At 45.6% G+C, this 18,217-nt stretch overlaps 1 protein-coding gene across 1 annotated transcript; it reads left to right on the top strand.

The window, feature by feature from the left end:
• The first annotated feature begins 2,063 nt into the window (after positions 1–2,063).
• On the top strand, positions 2,064–13,978 carry PDZK1IP1 (PDZK1 interacting protein 1). Its single transcript, XM_001374948.5, has 4 exons — positions 2,064–2,265; positions 8,437–8,545; positions 12,116–12,211; positions 13,404–13,978. The coding sequence occupies exons 1-4, from the start codon at positions 2,199–2,201 to the stop codon at positions 13,480–13,482; spliced, it is 351 nt and encodes a 116-aa protein (XP_001374985.3). The 5' UTR covers positions 2,064–2,198; the 3' UTR covers positions 13,483–13,978.
• The last annotated feature ends 4,239 nt before the right edge of the window (positions 13,979–18,217 follow it).

The following is an 18,217-nucleotide window of genomic DNA, read 5'->3' on the forward strand; positions in this document are numbered from 1 at the left end:
GAGAATTCCTGTTCTAGAGGATTGGGTGGAAGACATAGACATGTTCAGTCCAGAGAAAAGAAGGCATGGGGGAGGAGTGGGAGGGTGCAAGAGCTACATTTGAGGGCTAACATGCAGGAGAAGGATCAGCCTTGCTCTGCTTGGCTTCCCTCCAAAAGCAGAACCAGGAAAGTGGGATGGGAGACCAAGAGAGCCATCAGAAACTTCCTCAGAACAAGAGCTGCTCATTACAAAGCACTTTCCATACAAATAAAGTCACATCTAAACAAGTGGAAAAACAGTCATTGCTCCTGGGAAGGCTGGACTAACAGACCAGGTCTATATCCCAAAGAGATCAAACTGGGGAAGGATCTGCTTGTACAAAAATATTTCGAGCTGCTCTTTTGCAGTGGCAGAGAATTGGAAGTCAAGAGGATGTCCATCTATTGGGGAATGACTGAACAAACTGTGGTACGTGTGGTGATGGAATACTGTTGTGCTATGACAAATGATGAACAGGATAACTTCAGAAACAGCTAGAAAGACCTCTATGAACGGATGCAGAGTGAAATAAGCAGAACCAGGAGAGCACTGTAAATGGTAACAGAATACTGTGTAATGATCAACTGTGAAAGACTGGGCTGCTCTCAGCAATATACCCATCGATCCAGGGTCATTCTGAGGCACTTAGAACAAAGCTATCCACCTCCAGAGGAAGGACTGGTGGAGTCGGAATATAGATCAAAGCAGACTTTTTTCACTTTAATTTATTTGAGTTTTTATTTGGGGGTTTTGGTTTTATATCAGTCTTCTCTTATAACAATGACCAGTGAGGAAATAAATATGTTTTGCATGATGATATGTGTATAATCCAGATCAAATTGCTTACCACCTCTGGGAAGAGAGAGGGAAAAATTTTGGATTTTATCATTTTGGAAAATGTCTCAAAAATTGTTATTACTTGTAATTGGGAAAATAAAATAATTAAAATGTGTAAAAAATGAGAGCTGTTCCAAATTGGAATGGGTGATTTTGGGAGGAAGTAAACTCCCCTTTATGAGAAGTCTTCATGCAGAGTTTGGGTGACTATTTGGGAGAGACTCCACTTATTCTTATTCAATTTTGGGTTGGACTAGTTGGCATCTCTTGCCTCCAATACCCAAAATGATGTGGTTATTTACTTACTACTATGAACCTCAGTTTCCCTTTCTGTGAAAGGGGAATAAAATGTCGATGAAACCCATTCCTCACAGCTAACCAATGGGGAGTGGGGAAAGGAATTGTTATTCTCCCCCTTCCCTGTGGGGGCTCTCCATCCTTGCATGAAGCTCTTGTGTTTCCCTCCTCCTGGGGGGTTCATATTCAGGGACCCATCCTGGGTGGTCTTGGAGGATCTCTCTGGGGTCCAGAAAGTTTCCTTCTGCAATGCACTTCCATGTGGGTCCTCCGGTTTTATGATCTGTAGTCTCCTCTCCACTCTGGTTGGCTTCTCTGGAAGTAGGAAAACCTGAGTTCAGATTTGATCTCAGACAAATCTGTGCAGCCCTGGCTAGTCACTTTTCCTCTGTCTGCCTCCATTTTCTCAACTGTAAAATAGGCAAAACCATAACACTCCTCTCCCAGGGCTCCCCCCTCCCTGACTGTGCAGAGCCTCCCCGGTGCCAGGATGGGCACGGGACCAGTTTCTGTTAGTTTCAGTCATGACACCCAACCAGTTCTTCGGGAGAGGCCTCTCCTTTGGCAATCTGTGATCTCAGCCAGCCCAGCTCTGGCCTCCCAGGAGCTGTCAGGGGGTGGGGCAGGAGAGAGGGCAGCCGTTCCAAGGCTTCCCGGAGCCCTGGGAGGCCGGAGGGGGCCGGAGAGGCTCCGTGTGCCTGGCGCGCCCAGGACGGCCTCCTCCTTCCCAGCCCTCAGGAGGAGCTCCATCTGCCCTCACCTGGAGGTCTGAAGGATGGGCACAGGCTTCCCAGGGCCGTCCTTGGGGGCCCCTGCGAGGGCCAGGCTGTCAGGGCTCCGTGCCAGCAGGAGGTGGGGCTGCTTGGGAAGAGGCTGGCCTGGAGGGGAGAGGTGGGGCAGGAGGTACTGCTGACCCGCCACTTCATCGCCAGCTCTGGGAAGGGCGGGTCCTACGGGCCCCCACCTGGAGTTTCTGCCTGGGAGGCCCCAGAATAGCTTCTGATCTCGGGAGCAGAAGGGAGAGGAAAGAAGAGGCTCCAGGCATGGAGGCGCTGGAGCTGGTCTTGTTATGCCTGCTCATCGTGGCAGAACCAGCCACCTGCCAACAAGGTAGCCTGCTGGGTGTTGGGGGGCTCCATGGTGTCCTGGGCGCCGGACTCGGACCAGGGAGAAGGGCAGCCCTGTGCCCCCCCCTCTCTGGGGCTCCCATCTCCCCGTACCTAAATGATGGGGTTGGATGAGGTCCTTCTAAAGGTCCCTCCCAGGTCTACCATCTGGCACGGATCTCTGCCCAAATCCCCGCTGGATCTCCATTCCACGATCTGTCATTTCTCCCAGCCTTGCCCTGCCCTGTTCTAGGAGCCCCCTTGGCCCTTCCCCTATGTCTATGGGCCCTTCCTCTGGTCCGAAGATCCCCTTCACTCTCTCCCAGCCCAGGCAGTCTTTGACTTGGAGCTAGCTCTACCTGATGATGGATTTTCCTTACCAGATGATGAGCTCTGGCTAGGCGAGCTCCTTCGCTTCCCCTCCATCTCCGTCTGGTTCACCATTCATTTCAAAGTCAGTGGTGCAAACGAGGGGTGTTTCCCCTCCAGATTGGGGGAAGAGGATCTCCTGGGTCATGTAATCCCCTCCCCAGAACTGGATGGGATTGAGGCACACTGAATAAGAATTCCTTTTCTATTTAGCCCCCAAAGGAGTCATTCAGTCTTTGTTTAAACGAGTCTAATGGTGGAGGCAACTCCTTCCACTTTGGGAAAGTTCCTCTGCCACTCTTAGCTGGCCTTACCACCTTCGTGACTCAGTTTCTCCACTTATGAAAGGAGTCTAATAGAGCCAATTAAACATCTGAACCCAAATTTGCCTCAGAAGGTACCAGATTTGGGGCAAAAATATGTGCCTGACATGTTATTATACCAGATGCTCTCAGATGGGGCAGCTGGTGAAATGGTCAATTCTCAGAGGTTGGGGGGGCGGGTTTGAAGACAGGACAGGTGGGGACTTTGCATAATGAGGAGGTTGTTGTAGTACCTGAAAGACATGTCCTTAGAGCCTCGCTTGCGTCTAGACCCCTGTCCTCAGGGATTCAGATACTGTTTGACATTGGGGTGGGCTCGAGGCAGGGCAGGACTGGATGCCCCAGCTGGATTTTTCCCACGTGTGGGCATCAGTCTCCCCCTGTGGCAAATGAAGGGGGGCAGCCCTCTGTGAAATGAGCACCAGGAGTCCAGAGGCTCTGGGCCCCTATTAGTTATGTGTACTTGGACAGATGGTTTACATGCTCTGAGGTTTAAGTTTTCTCAGCTGAAAAATGAGACTAATCTCACTTCTATTATCGATCTCATGGGGCTGTTGCGAGGGCAGTCCTTCCTTGTGCAGGGAGCCAGTGGGAATCTGAGGAGTGGAAGATGTAGGAGAAGTGCCAAGGATGCTGGTGGGAGGAGGAGATGAGGGCAGAGGGGAGATCATGGAATGTCAGAGCAGAACATAGAACAGAGAATGTTAGAGCTGAGAAGGACCTGGAGGACACATCCAGATACCATGGCAGGACTACTCACTCTGGTGCCAGAGGTGTTGGATTCAAATCCTCTCTCTACCACTTACTACCTACATGACAGTTGGCGAGACACTTAATTTTTCTGGGTCTCAGTTCCTTCATCTATCAAATGAAGATATTGGATCACATCGGGGTCCTTTCCAGCTCTCCATTTATGTCCCTATGACCTCAGAACCTAGAACGCTATTGCTAAGAGGGTCTTTAGGATGCAGCATAGAAAATGTCAGGGCCATCAGGGGCTTCTGAGATAATTTTGTTCCATTGTCTCATTTCCTAGAAGAGAAAACAGATTTCAAGAACCCATCTTTATCTATCGGGTCATTTGATCTTCAAGGCAGTTTGTGAGTGGGCAGAGATTATTACCCCAATTTTAGAAGGGTAAAGGGGGGGCCCTCACAAGGGAAATGACTTTGCCAAGATTTTAGGGCGAGTCAGCAGCAGAGGCAAGCATAGAGTCCAAGGTTCCTTCTTTGAGAGCAAGCATTAATAGGGGGGTGACCTCAACAGCCTTTCCTTCTTGTCTAGTTTTTGGAGAAAGGAGAAGCAGCCGGAGAGGCTTGGAACTAGACCAGGAAGAGATTTCTCAGCAAGCTGCTTGGTGGGGGAGAAAGAAAGGCAGAGAAGACTTCTGGCTAGTTCAGGAAAAAAGGAAGACATCAAAATTGATGTGCCAGCCAGACCCAGCAGTGAGGGAGGCTTCCTAACCCTACTCCCTCCCACAGGTTTCTGGCAGAAAGAGTACAGCTGAAATATTGTTACTCAGGGCCCACAATGCCTTGATAACATAGTAGCTTTTGCCTTGGGGATATTCTGTGAGTATGGCTATCCCAGAATAGCCCTGTACATTCATTGTCTCATCAAGGGAGATAAGGGAAGGCCTCCCCAGGCTTCTTCTTCTTGTTTTTTAAACCCATTCCTTCTGGCTTAGAATCAATACTAAGTATTGGTTCTCAAGCAGAAGAGCAATAAAGGCTAGGCAGTTGGGTTAAGGGACTAGCTCAGGGTCACGCATCTAGGAAGTGCCTGGGGTCCCATTTGAACCCCGAATCTCCCATCTCCAGGCTTGGTTCTCTATCCACTGAGCCAACTAACTGCTGTCCCTTCCACCTAGTTTTTTCCTTCAACACCGAAGACGTAACATGAAAAATGGAAGCAAAAGCTGTTTCTCAGCAAGAAGGCTTTGGGTTAGATCAGGAAGGGGCTAAGGATGAGGTGTGTCCTCCTTTCCTCTCCACCCCTTGTGCCCTCCAAAAAGTTACTTTGGTTACTCAAAGTATGGGAGTTCCTGGATGAGGTTTCGGATTATTCTGTTGGAAAGCAGGAGGATGAGTGAGTTGATCTTTGCAGGGTCTCCTTCTCCCTTCCTCTTGCTTGTCCCTTCCCAAACCTGTACCCTTCTTGGCCTGAAAGATCAGCTGGGTCCTGGGAAGGAGATATGAGCCGGGGATGGCTCAGCAGCTGTTATGTAGAGGTAATAATCAGCTGATGAATAATGGCCATGAAAAATTAGAATATTGGTAAAGGGATGATGAAAGTCTCTCCTCTTGTCTGGCCCTCGTCCACCTTCCTCCCCTCCAACATACTCTGTGATCCAAAGATGCCAGCCTCCTGGCTAGCCCTTACACAAGACCCTCCACCTCCAGACTCCAGGTGTTTTCATTGGCTGTGCCCCATGCCTGGAGTTCTCCTTTGAGTCCTAGATAACATCCTGCCTTCTACAGCAAGCCTCTCTCAATACCCCTTAATTCTAGCACCTTCCCTCTGTTGATCACCCCCCCCCCAGTTTATTCTGCCTCTATTTTGTTTGTACAGAGTGCTTTGCCCGCCAATGCTCCCCCCATCCCCTTAGACTGGAGCATCCTTGAGAGCAGGGATTTTGGGTTTTGCTTTTCTTGGTTCCCTTCATTTTAAGTACAGTGAAGGTGGTTAATAAAAGCTTGATTGGACTTGATAGTGACTGGGGGTGGGATGGGAAGGTCTTGGGATACCTTGGTAGGGGTGGGGCCCTGTCAAGAGAAGGAAATATTCAGAAGCTCCCTCCACACTCACACACTTGAGTCACCCACAAAGGCCTGGGGAAAACCCCTGCACTGTTCACTCTCAGTCTTTCCTCAGACATTTCCAGGGTGCCGACTCATTAGGCTTCTCGCTCTCAATGGGGAAACTCCACCTTCTGGAACAGGATTTTCCAGGCAGTGAGTGCCAACACTAGAGCGTCTGGGCCCGCCTTGCCTCTTGGCCAAGCTTGGGCCAGCTTCTAGCAGGAGACTCTGTTGACTGAAGAGACTGGATCTTGATCGATGTACCAGAAAGTTTTGCAAGAGATCTATCCAGGGAGGGAAGGGGCAGGGGACCCAAGGGAGCCTGAAGTGCTGAGATTCTCAGAGGTCTCTTCAACCGTCTTCCCCCTTAAAAAAGATGCCAGTAATGGAGCCTGCGCTCTCATTCCCCCATCCTACTTGATGAGGCTCCACTCCCTTATCTCCTGCTAAACACGAGCCCCTCCATTGAGTCTTCATTGCCTACACCAAGCTTCCATCAGTTCACGGAACTCACCTCCCCCTCTTATACCTCCATCACTCTCACAGATCCTTCATCCCAATCACTGAAGCTTCATTCTCATTGATTTCCCTACTTCTCCCTCTGTTGAGCCCTCATACTCTCCAACCAGTCCTATCAAGAATTCATTCTCTTGGGACCACTAGGTAGCACAAAAGATTGAGTGGCAGGTCTGGAGTTGAGAGGATCTGGGTTCAAATCTGACCTGGCCATTTCATAGCTTGTGACCCCAGGCAAGTCACTTAACCCTGATTGCTTGACCATTGCTGCTCTTCTGTCTTAGAACTGATACTAAGGAAGGGCAGCTAGAAAGCTCAGTGGATAGAGATACAGACTTGGAGATGGGAGGTCCTGGGTTCAAATTTGGCCTCAGACACTTCCCAGCTATGTGACCCAGGGCAAGTCACTTGACCCCCATTGCCTAGCACTTACCACTCTTCTTCCTTGGAACCAATACACAGTACTGATTCCAAGACAGAAAGTGAGGGTTTAAAAATGCATTCTCTTGAAGGACCCTGAATTTAGGAACTAGATGTCTTGTTCCTCTATCTCATGGTTCCTAGACCCAACCCAACTAAATTTGAACCTTTTCTAAGTCCCAAATGGTCCCTAAAGAAAACAGTCTTTTACTAATCATTAGCAAATTCTTTTTTCTTCCAATTACTTATTATTTTTTAATTTGGAAAATTTTATTTAATTAATTAATTTAGAATATTTTCCATGGTTCCATGATTCATGTTCTTTCCCTCCCCTCCCTCCTGCCATAGCTGACGCACAATTCCACTAGGTTTTACATGTGTCATTGATCAAGAACTATTTCCATATTATTGATATTTGCACTAGAGTGATCGCTTAGAGTCTATGTCCCCAATCATATCCCCATCAAACCATGTGATCAAGCAGTTGTTTTTCTTCTGTGTTTCTACCAAGTTCTTGATCTTCAGCCTCAATTGACCCTTCAGTAACTTCCTCTTATTTGTTTCTGGTTCTGCCTCCTTGGTCCAAGCAGAATAAGGCTGATCCCCTTTTTCCATGACAGCTCTTTGGATATTTGAAGACAAGCTCTTGTTTAGTCCCTTCATGCCTCTCTTCCTCTAGAGTTTTTTCTCCTCCACAAAAGACCCCAATAGTGTTGTCAGCTAATGTTCAGATGGCATAATGCCAAGGCCCTTCATTATCATCTTTCCTCTTCACGTTCTCCAGGACATCAATGTCTTTCTTGAAATATGACCCCAGAACTCCAGTGCTCCAGAAGTGGTGTGACCAGGAGAGAGAGCCCTGAGATGATGACCTCCCTTTGCTGTACGCTACATCTCTCTTAACACAGTCCAAGCTTGTTATAACTTCCTTGGCCAATGGAAAATTGATCTTCTTAGAGAGTATGTCTGACCTTGTTACCTCCCTCCTCAACAAATTCTGGCAGCTCCCTAATACCTCCAGGATCAAATATAAAATCCCCTGGCATTCAAAGCCCTCCATAACCTGCCCTCCAGTCCCATCTTTCCAGTCTTCTTATACCTTATATCTCCCCCAACACCAGGATCCAGTGACTTTGGTCTCTTTTCTGTTCCTCAAATAAAACCCTCCATTTCTTGACTCCAGGAATTTTCACTGATTGTCCCTCAAGATTGGAATTCCCACCCTCCTGATCTCTGGTCTGCTCCCTTTCCTGCCTTCCTTCACATCTGATCTAAAATCCCACCTTCTCTAAGAAGTCTTTCCCAATCTGTCTTAATTCCAGGGACTTCCTTTTGTTTACTTCCAAATTATCCTGTGTAGAACTTGTTTGTACATAGTTGTTTGTATATTCTCTCCCCTTTTAGACTGTGAGCTCCTTGAGGAGCTTTGTATCCCAAGAGCTTACCATAGCATCTGGCACACAATAGGTGCTTAATTAATGTTTAAACATTGACTGGCTGCCATGTCATACTGTGAACTCATCTTGAGGTTGCAGTCCCTTAGGTTTTTTTCAGATGAACTGCTCTTTAGCTTTTCCTTTCCTGTCTTGTGAGAATGATGTTTTTAACCCAGTTGCAAGTCTTTCCATTTATTCGTATTTATAGTTTGTTAGTCTATTGAGATTTGGGGGATCCTAAAGGTTACAGACCCTAGCTTTTCCCCTTCCTAGTATAAAGCCCCATCTTTCTCTCTTTCTCTCTCTCTAGGTCTGGGGAAACTGGAGCCATGGATGCAGGGTCTGATTGCTGTGGCAGTATTTTTGGCTCTTGTGGCCATAGCTTTTGCTGTTAATCGATTCTGGTGCCAAGAGGAACCGTAAGTGACATCCTCATCCTTGGTATCTCTCTTCCCTGGTGTCCCCTCCTTTTTGTTCCCCTTCTTTGTCTCAGGCAGGCAATGTAGTCTGGTGGAGTAAGATCCTTGGACTGGGTGTCATGAGACCCAGGTCCTTATCTAGGCATGGAACTGATTTGCTTCAAGATCTTGAACAAGTTACTTTCCTCTGTGAGCCTCAGTTTCCTAATCTATAAATCTGTAAAATGGAGACAAAACCCTCTTAGTTGCTTCTCAGCAGTTTTGTTAGGATTACAGGAAAGAATGGATGGAAAGCACTTGGGAAACTGTTCGGTGTCATATTATTATTATATAGGGAGGGTTATTATTGTTATTATTATCATTGTTGTTGCTGCCCACTCTGTGTGTGGACCTCACCCTTCGAAGTAATCAATCTTTCCTGAACACCTGCGGTGCCCCAAGGTTTATATATTCTGCTAAATTGGGGAGGAGTGGGTGGGGAAGTGATGTTGGAATATGGTTGGGCCCCCACTTGTGAAGTAGGAAAGGTTCAATAGCCAAGTCCCAGGGTCTCTACCTGCTTGGGATCCTCCCCTCCTCCCAGTTTCCTCCCACTCTCTTCAGCATCTTCCTCTCCCATTTGTTCCTCCTCCTTACTAGCTCTTCTCCTCTCCCACCCTACTTCCTTCTAATCATGTTTCTTTGTTCTCCTTTCTCTCCTCCCTCCTAATCTTTTTCCTGCTCTTCTTGCTTCCTTGTTTTTCTACTCTTTGATCTTTCTCCTTTTCTGGATTCTTTCTCTTTTCTTTCTTCCTCTGTTTTATCAAACCCTCTCACTTCTTCATTCCCCTCTTCCTCTCTTCCTTTCTTTCTTGTCCTTCCCTCAAACAATAAATAGGAAACCATTTCCCTTCAATCTGGAATTCCAATTTTTGTTTACGGTCCACCTCCCAACTGCCACCCCCCCATGACCTCATCCATTGTGGCCCCAAGGAGGATCTCAGATTGGGAAGAGAACTGAATTACAGGTGTGTTTGGTAGGGTCTCAGGAAGACAGGGAAGCAATACCACTTCATCCTCTCTCACCTCACATGTTAAATCTTACCTGTGACTACATCCACAATATTTCCAAAATTTGATCCCTTCTTTCCACTAGAACATTGACTATCTTCATCTCTGTCCTGGACTATTGCAATAGCCTATTAATTGATCTTCAAGTCTCAAGGATCTTCTCTCTTCAATCCATAGTCCACACAGCTGCAAAGTGATTTCTTTGTGTAGATCTACGCACGTCATTTCCCTACTTAGTAAATACAGCTAGCTCCAATTGACTTCAGTATAAACTACAAATTCCTTTTGGGATTGAGTGATTTGCCCAAAGTCATACAACTAGGAAGTATCTGAGGCTAGATTTGAACCCAGGAGCTCCCATCTCTAGGCTTGGGTCTCTATCCACTGAGACACTCAGCTGCCTCTTTCATGTGACTTTTTTTTTTTTTAAATATATTTTATTTGATCATTTCCAAGCATTATTCGTTAAAGACATAGATCATTTTCTTTTCCTCCCCCCCACCCCCCATAGCCGACGCGTAAGTCCACTGGGCATTAGATGTTTTCTTGATTTGAACCCATTGCTTTGTTGATAGTATTTGCATTAGAGTGTTCATTTAGAGTCTGTCCTCTGTCATGTCCCCTCAACCTCTGTATTCAGGCAGTTGCTTTTTCTCGGTGTTTCCACTCCCATAGTTTATCCTTTGCTTATGAATGGTGTTTTTTTTTCTCCTGGATCCCTGAAAGTTGTTCAGGGACATTACACCGCCCCTAATGGAGAAGTCCATTACGTTCGATTATACCACAGTGTATTAGTCTCTGTGTACAATGTTCTCCTGGTTCTGCTCCTCTCGCTCTGCATCACTTCCTGGAGGTTGTTCCAGTCTCCATGGAACTTCTCCACTTTATTATTCCTTTGAGCACAATAGTATTCCATCACCAACATATACCACAATTTGCTCAGCCATTCCCCAATTGATGGGCATCCCCTCGTTTTCCAGTTTTGGGCCACCACAAAGAGCGCAGCTATTTCATGTGACTTTTGAAACCCTTCCTACATTACCTTCCCACACTCCACAATCCAGCCAGACCTGCTTTTTTGCTGTTCTGCACATACACCATGCCATATCTCATTGCATAGACTATTTTCCTTCATGTCTGGAATGCAACTCCTTTCTTCCACATCATAGACTTGATTTTTTCTTCAAGCCTGAGCTTGAGCATCACCTTCTTACCTGAAGTCTTTCCTGATTCCCCCAGTTGCTGGTGTCCTGCTTTCTCTACAAGTTATCTTGTATATATTCTCTCTCTGTCTGTCTTTCTCTCTGTCTCTCTCTGTGTCTCTCTTTGTCTCTCTCTCTGTCTCTCTCTGTCTTTCTCTGTCTCTCTGCCTCTCTCTCTGTCTCTCTCTGTGTCTCTCTTTGTCTCTCTCTCTGTCTCTGTCTCTCTCTCTCTCTTTCTCTCTCTCCACTCCCCACCTCCCACGTCTTCAGAGAATCACAAATGCTCACATAAACTGATGATCAGGAAGGTGTCTCAGAGAGACCTATAAAGTTGGGTAGGAGGCAGCTTGGAGAGGCTCTCATATATGGCAAGGTTACAACAATTCAGCTGCAGAGACTATCACCATAGTGCCCCCGAAATACAGTGACAGATAACCACCAAAGAGTCCCTCATTTGCTATCCCATTATGACTAGTCAATGAGGGCTGCTCAGGAGAGAAGCTGTGAACATGAATAGGACATGAATAGTCTTTTCCCTGATCCTATAGTGGTCCATGTCCTTGAGGCTTCTCCCATGGGCCTCATCCTACTGTGGGGGTGAATGAGTTAGATTAATTTCTGCTGATCATTAGTGGGAGAGTACTCTTTATTTTACCTGATTTTTTCAATTACATGTAAAAACAATTTTTGACAATTGTTTTCTGACATTTTGAGATTCAGATCTCTCCTCTTCCTCATCCTCTCTCTGAGGTGGTAAATAGTTTGATATAGGTCATATCAGTGATTTCATGACATACTCCCCATGGTTGTCATAGAACACACATATAACATATACAATAAAAAACTTTCTCTCTGTCTCTCTCTCTATCTTTCTCTCTCCCTCTCTCCCTCTCTTCTCTCTCTCTGTCTCTCTCTCTGTCTCTCTGTCTCTCCCTTTGTCTCTCTCTCTGTCTAAATAAAGGACGACATGCTTTGATCTGCAATCAGATTCCAACAGTTCCTTCTTTGGCTGTGGACAGCATTTTTTTGATCATGAATTCCTTGAGGGTTATCTTGGATTCTTTCCTTGTTGATAATAGTTTAGTCCTTTAGAGTTGATCATTGAATCATATTTCTGTTACTGCTACAATACATTGTTCTCCTGGTTCTGGTCCCTTCACTTTGCATCAGTTCATACAAGTCTTCCCAAGTTTTTCTGAATTCATCCTGTTCATGATTTCTTATGGCTCAAAGGTTTTCCATTACAATAACATGCCACAGTTTGTTCAGCTATTCCCAACTCACGGGTCTGTGTATATGTGTGTGTGTTTTCTAACAGGGAACCTGTGACCACAGTCATGTCTATTGGAGGCAAATCAGATGGGAACTTGGCAGGGGTGGATGGAAGGTATTCATCAATGGCTTTGAGCTTCAGGTAAGCCTGCCCTAAGCTTCCCACTCTGGACAAGATCTTAACCTTCACTCTGATCATAACTAAGATCCTGACTCTGATCCTGATTTAGACTATGATTTGGATTCCACAGGGTCTTTGAAGAAAAATGTCAGTGGAGATACATCCTTGCCATGGACAAGGGAGGGAATGAATACTTTTATAAAAACTCATCTTTACCAGCAGACTCAGTTTCCCTTTTTTAGTCTCAGATGGTTTGACCAGCATACCCAAGAAAAGGGTTTCTTTGTGGTCTTTGGAGTGGGAAAAGGCTATTGAATTAGCTTGTCAGAGATAGGATTGGAACTCAGGTCTTTTCCAAACTATCAAAGTCTAGCCTTTTTTCCCTCCTGCTGTACCATCTTGTTTTCTCAGAGAGGAATGCCTTGAGGAGGATAGAGGCTCAGTTGAAAGAATGGGGGCTAAGTGAAGGGATAAACATTCATTGTGGGGGAGAGTGTTTAGTGAGGGGATAGTGCTTCAGGAAGGAAATGAAAGCTCAGTGTTGGAAAGGGAGTCTTGTAAAGGAATAGGGGTCCTCTAGAAAGGATGGCTATTTCCCAGGTTATATGCTTAAGTAAACAGACTGGCCTCTAGCCTTCGAAGCTCAACCAATTTGACAAAATCATGCTGCCTTTGCCTTTTTTTTAAAACTCTTACCGTCTGTCTTACAATCTGTACTAAGTATCGGTTTCAAGGCAAAAGAGCAGTAAGACCTGGGTGACTGAGGTTAAGTGACTTGCCTAGGGTCACACAGCAAGGAAGGATTTGACTCCAGGACCTCCCATCTCCAGGTCTGTGTTTCTATCCACTGAACCACCTGGCTACCCTACCCTTGCTTGAAAGGGGCTGGACAGTGAGGGTGACAGAAGTGGAGAGAAGAAAGTGCCTGGAGTCCTGACTGGAGAATCAAAGGATCTGAGTCCATTTCTGATTTCTATTGACTCACTGAACTGTGTGATCTTGAGCAAGTTCTTTCTCCTTTATGGGCCTCAGTTTCTCCTTCTGTCAAATGGAGAGGATTAGACAGGATGTTTTCCAAAACCACATCCAGCTCTGCCATTCTCTGAATTTGACTGTTGCAGGGTGGAGGGGACTAGGGCAGGAGCTGGGACAGTGTGCAGTGTCCCTGGGAAGGAGTGAATGTAATATAGCCATTTGGTTTTTGTCCTTTCAGGTCCAATGAACACAAAAATGCCTACGAGAATGAGAATGTGATGGAAGATATCCCAAGAGTCCGTAGCACCCCTATGTGACCTTCCCGTCTCATCTCCCCACCCCTCCCTGGCTACCATCCTAGGCAGACTTTACCACCTCTGAAGGATTCCTGGGAGCTTCTTGAATTATAGTCCTATTGAATTATAGCCATGTAATCTACAATCAAGGAGCGCCCTCATTATCACCACTGCTCCCTTCTCAAATATTGTCCATTTTTGTCCTTCATCTGTAATCATGAGTCACCCTACCTCTGTTCATGCCCTCTCACCCCATCTCCCTTGACAGGGTTTCATTTTGGGACCAGGATCAGGGCTCAGGTTGGGACTGGGCTTAGGGATCAATCTGGAGCTGGGAAATAGGACATTGCTTGGTACACAGACGAACGTCTTGGTCTGGGATCCTTCTAAGACTTTGGTCTCTACAGTGCTAAGCTCTGGTCAAGTGAGGTTAAGTTGGGTCCCATGCAATAATGTCCCTTCCCTTGAAAGCTTTTATTTCTGTGAAATAAAGACATTTTGTACTTGTTGTCCTCAATGGCTCTGAGTGATATTCTGTAAATATTCCCTGTCTACTCCTGCACCCTTTGCACCTCCCATCCCTATCCCTACTATGTGCATACATGCAAAATTATAACAGAATCCTTAAATATTTGAATTGGAAAATTCTGAGATCCAAAAGCTTCTCAGAGGTCATTGCAGCTATTCTCTTGCCTTTTAGTAGAGTCAGCCCAATCAGCAGAAAGAGTCAGCTGAAGTTGTTTCACAAACAAAAAATTAAGAGTCTCCCAGACTCCCACTAAGGCCTCTCTGGTCTGAACTCTCCTTGAATAGACGCCTTTTCTTGAAGACCTCCAGAGAAGAAGGAAAGTACTATGCCTTGCAAGTGGGGTGGGGGTGGCCCCCCTTACAGCTCTTATGGTTAGGAAGTTGCTCTTGTGTTGAGGCTGAATGGCCTATCTGCTGCATCCCCTCAATGTTCCCATATCCATCCTCCCAGGCCAAGCAGAAGACTAGTATGTCCTTCTTACAGCAGACCTTAAAATATTTGAAGACAGCTTTCATTTTTCTTCCTATTTTTCTTCCACCTGTCTTATTTGATTTTTGAATTCTTTTTTGAGTTCTTCCAGCACGAGACCAATTTCCATTTTTCTTTGAAGTTTTGCATGTGGTTACTTGAATCTTACAGTCCTCTATTGATTTTGTTTTGCTCTTTGCCTCCATAGGAGTTTTGTGGAGCTAGGTGTTTTGCTGTTTGTTTATTTTCCTAGCCTTTTATTTTTTTGCCTATGGGCTGGGAATTCTGAAATCTGGTGATTCTGTCTCCTCTGCTGCTGGCTTGTAGGGATTGGCACTGTGAGTTATTTTGCCTTGGGATTAGCTTTTCACCACAGCACAGTCTTAAAAGGGCCAAGTGCTATGAACTTCTGGGCCTCAATGTGGGTTGGTGCCAGAGCCTGGGACATCAAGGGGTGTGCCTGGTGTGCCCTATTGTTGGTATTGCCTGGTTTCTGGGATCCTGAAGTTGGCTTATGCCCAGGTTCAGAACCTGGCACTCCTCTGTGTGCAGTTTTGCTTCTGGTACCCACTTGTCACATGAAAATCAACTTTCTCTGCCTACCTTTCAAGTTGTGTTCAGTGGGAGAGTCCCCTTACTCCATCTTGCTGTTGATTTTTGACTCCTGTCATTTTGAGGAACTTTTAAAAGATTAGTTTGGAAGGATTGTCAGAGTGGCTTCAGCTTTTACTGCTACTAAGCTGCCATCTTGGCTCTGCCCCCTCTCATTCATTGTCTGAACCATCAAGTATTATGAATCCTGAATATGGAACACAACCCATGCAACCCAAGTAAATGCACAACATTGACTGGTTGTAATTTATAGTACTTAAATATTTGCTGGCAATCACAAAGGACAGAAGGAAATGAGCATTAATTATGCACCTATTATATGTAGGAGGAACTCTGCTAAGCGCTTAGCAAATATTATCTCATTTGATTCTCACAGTAACCCTGGGAGGTAGGTGCTATAATTATTCTCATTTTATAGATGAGGACACTGAAGCAGATAAAGGTCAGGTAAGTTGTCCAGGGTCACACAGCTAGTAATTTTCTGAGCCAGGATTCGAACATCTGCTTAATGACTATGCCCATCCTCTCCTCCAACAGAGAAGAAACACAGGTCCCTTTTCATGACCAGCCTTCATTGCCAGTCTCAGTCTAGGTGGGGTTTAGAACTCGTGACACCTTTTTTATGGGACTATCATTTTTTAAATTGATATTGGAAAAAGCACTGATTCTATGGTCAAAATATCTGACTTCCAACATCCCCTTCCTCTGATATTTATTACCTCTGGGACCGTTAGCCAGTCATTGACATGGGACTGTGCAAGGGCCTCAGTTTCCTTGACTAAAATATTAGACTATATTGTCTCTAAGGTCCCTTCAGGCTTGAGATCTTTGATCTAAAGATCCATTATAGCCTTAGCTTCCACATTCATAGGATTATTCACACACACACACACACACACACACACACACACACACACACACACAGACCTGGGTTGGCTGATAAGTTCTTTACACACCTGCATTGATCTCCAGAGTTTCTGTTTGTGTCTTCAGAATTTGTTCTTGAGGACGCCCACCTCTTTTTGGCTTACTCTTCATGGGTGGATTACCCAATTGGAGATCATGAACATGGTAAGAGAAGTCTCATTTCAAGAACACTTTAGGTTTCTAGAGGAATCTCCTCAGCCAACCTCCATGAGGTAGGGAACGCAACTGTTATTATATTCAGTTTACAAACGAGGAATTCTTTGTCCAATGGCTTTGTCCAACCCTTCTAGGGGCAGTGAGAGGTGACGTGGGAGAAGGGACTGACTTGCTGGATGTGCAGTTGCCCAGATTCCCAAATACTTCCTTTGGCCCCGACTTTGAAAGAGGGCTGGGGGTGGTAAAAGGAGAAAGAAGCCATGGGAAAGTGGTAGATGGTTTTCCTTCCAGCTCTTAGAAGAAGCCACTCATCCCTGCTCCAGCGAAATAGGGCAATCCTGGGTCATGTACAAGCTTGATGTCTCATCTTTGCTTATTGTTTTCAATTTTATTTTTGAATTTGCTTATCACGAAATACAGTGTCTTGAGATTCTGCACCTGCTTGATTGGTATGTAGATAAAATGAGATAGCATTCTGGAGGGAATGGGCATCTCTCTTGCTAAGGCTTTGTAAACTCAACATGGTCTTTGCCTGTGCAAAGTGATGGGGACAGGATGGGGTTGGGGACGAGTGGGGATTCTGAGCCACAAGTTCAATGATGAAATGAGAATTGATTAGCGTAGGTGTCTTAAAGAAAGGAGAGAGGGAGCCATTTCTGGGAATATCCTACTAATCAGTGAGATCGTATAGTCCCAGACAAGGGTGGAGGGGTGGGGTGAGGGAGGTGGGAAGTGAGTCAGGTGAGAAATTTCCTTTTCCTGGAAGACAGTGGGATGAATTTGAAAAGAAAAGGCATGCCATAGAAAGGGAGTGAGTGGTCTGGGAAGACCCCTGATATGAGGAGGCAGGTCTTTAGGCTCAGATGGGTTAGAGAACTTAACATGCCTTGTTTGCCACTGACATCTGGTGGTTATATCATTGATGACTCAGCTAGAAGTGAGAGGCAGGATCTGAACTGAATTCTCTTGACTCCAGGAGAAAAGAATCGCATCATCACACCATTCCATCCCATGAGTGGCACAGTGCACAAAGCAGTTAGTTATTAATAGGCTCTGTGACCTTGGTGAAAACTGTTTCTCATCTTGGGTTCACAGTTTTCCTGTTTGGGCACAAATTAACTTAAAGGTACCTCCTTGCTAAAGCATTCTGGGTTTTATATTTCAGTGAGCCACCTCTGACACTATGCTCTATGTTCTAAGGCCCTTTAGAGCTCGGATATCCTCCATTCTTTGTTCCAAGGACCCTCCCAGCTTTGACATTCTGTGTTCTAAGTTCTAAGGGGCTTCTTAGCTCTTATTTCTCTGTTCTCTACTTGGACATCTGACATTCCTTATAGTCTAAGATTTTCTACTCATCCACCTTGCAGGTTTATTCTTCATTCTAAGCTCTACCATTCTCTGTGAATATTCTGTGACTCTTCAACTAAGATGGAGAGAAAATTGGGGTGGGGGAAACTCCTTCTTTGGTAAAATAAGGAATGGCCATGTTCTGAGCCACCGTAAAGGACCTAGGAGCCAGAGTCCACTGGGGTCAGTCAGCTAACTCCATGGCTATTTCATCCACTCAGCATTTTCCCTGAAGCACCAAAGTCTAAGACTTCAGCTGCTCAGTTACACATAAACCTCAGGGTGTGCCTGGTGTACTAGCTCTGTTCCTCCCGCCCAGGCCTTGGGTCAGTCTCTGCTTATTCTTCATTAATGATTTCCCTTGGAGGTCAACAGGAATGAGGGGTATTTATGAGTGCGATTGGGGGAAGGAGTCAGGAGTGGTGGATGAGAAGCTGGCCTTGTATCTAGCCTGGATTCTAGACTTCTCTGGCCCTGACCCATAACCTATACTTCAGGTCCCAAATCTTCTTCCACCCTTCTTTTGTTATCATTTTAAACATTTATCTTCTGTCTTAAAATAAATATGAGTATCAATTACAAGGCAGAAGAGTAGTAAGGGCTAGGCAATTGGGGTTAAGTGATTTGCCCAGGATCATATAACTGGGAAATGACTGAGGTCAGATTTGAATCCAGGTCCTCCTGAGTCCCTGGATATTCTATCCACTGAGTTGTTCC

Source organism: Monodelphis domestica, chromosome 2, assembly GCF_027887165.1.
Source record: "Monodelphis domestica isolate mMonDom1 chromosome 2, mMonDom1.pri, whole genome shotgun sequence".
Classification (NCBI taxonomy): domain Eukaryota; kingdom Metazoa; phylum Chordata; class Mammalia; order Didelphimorphia; family Didelphidae; genus Monodelphis; species Monodelphis domestica.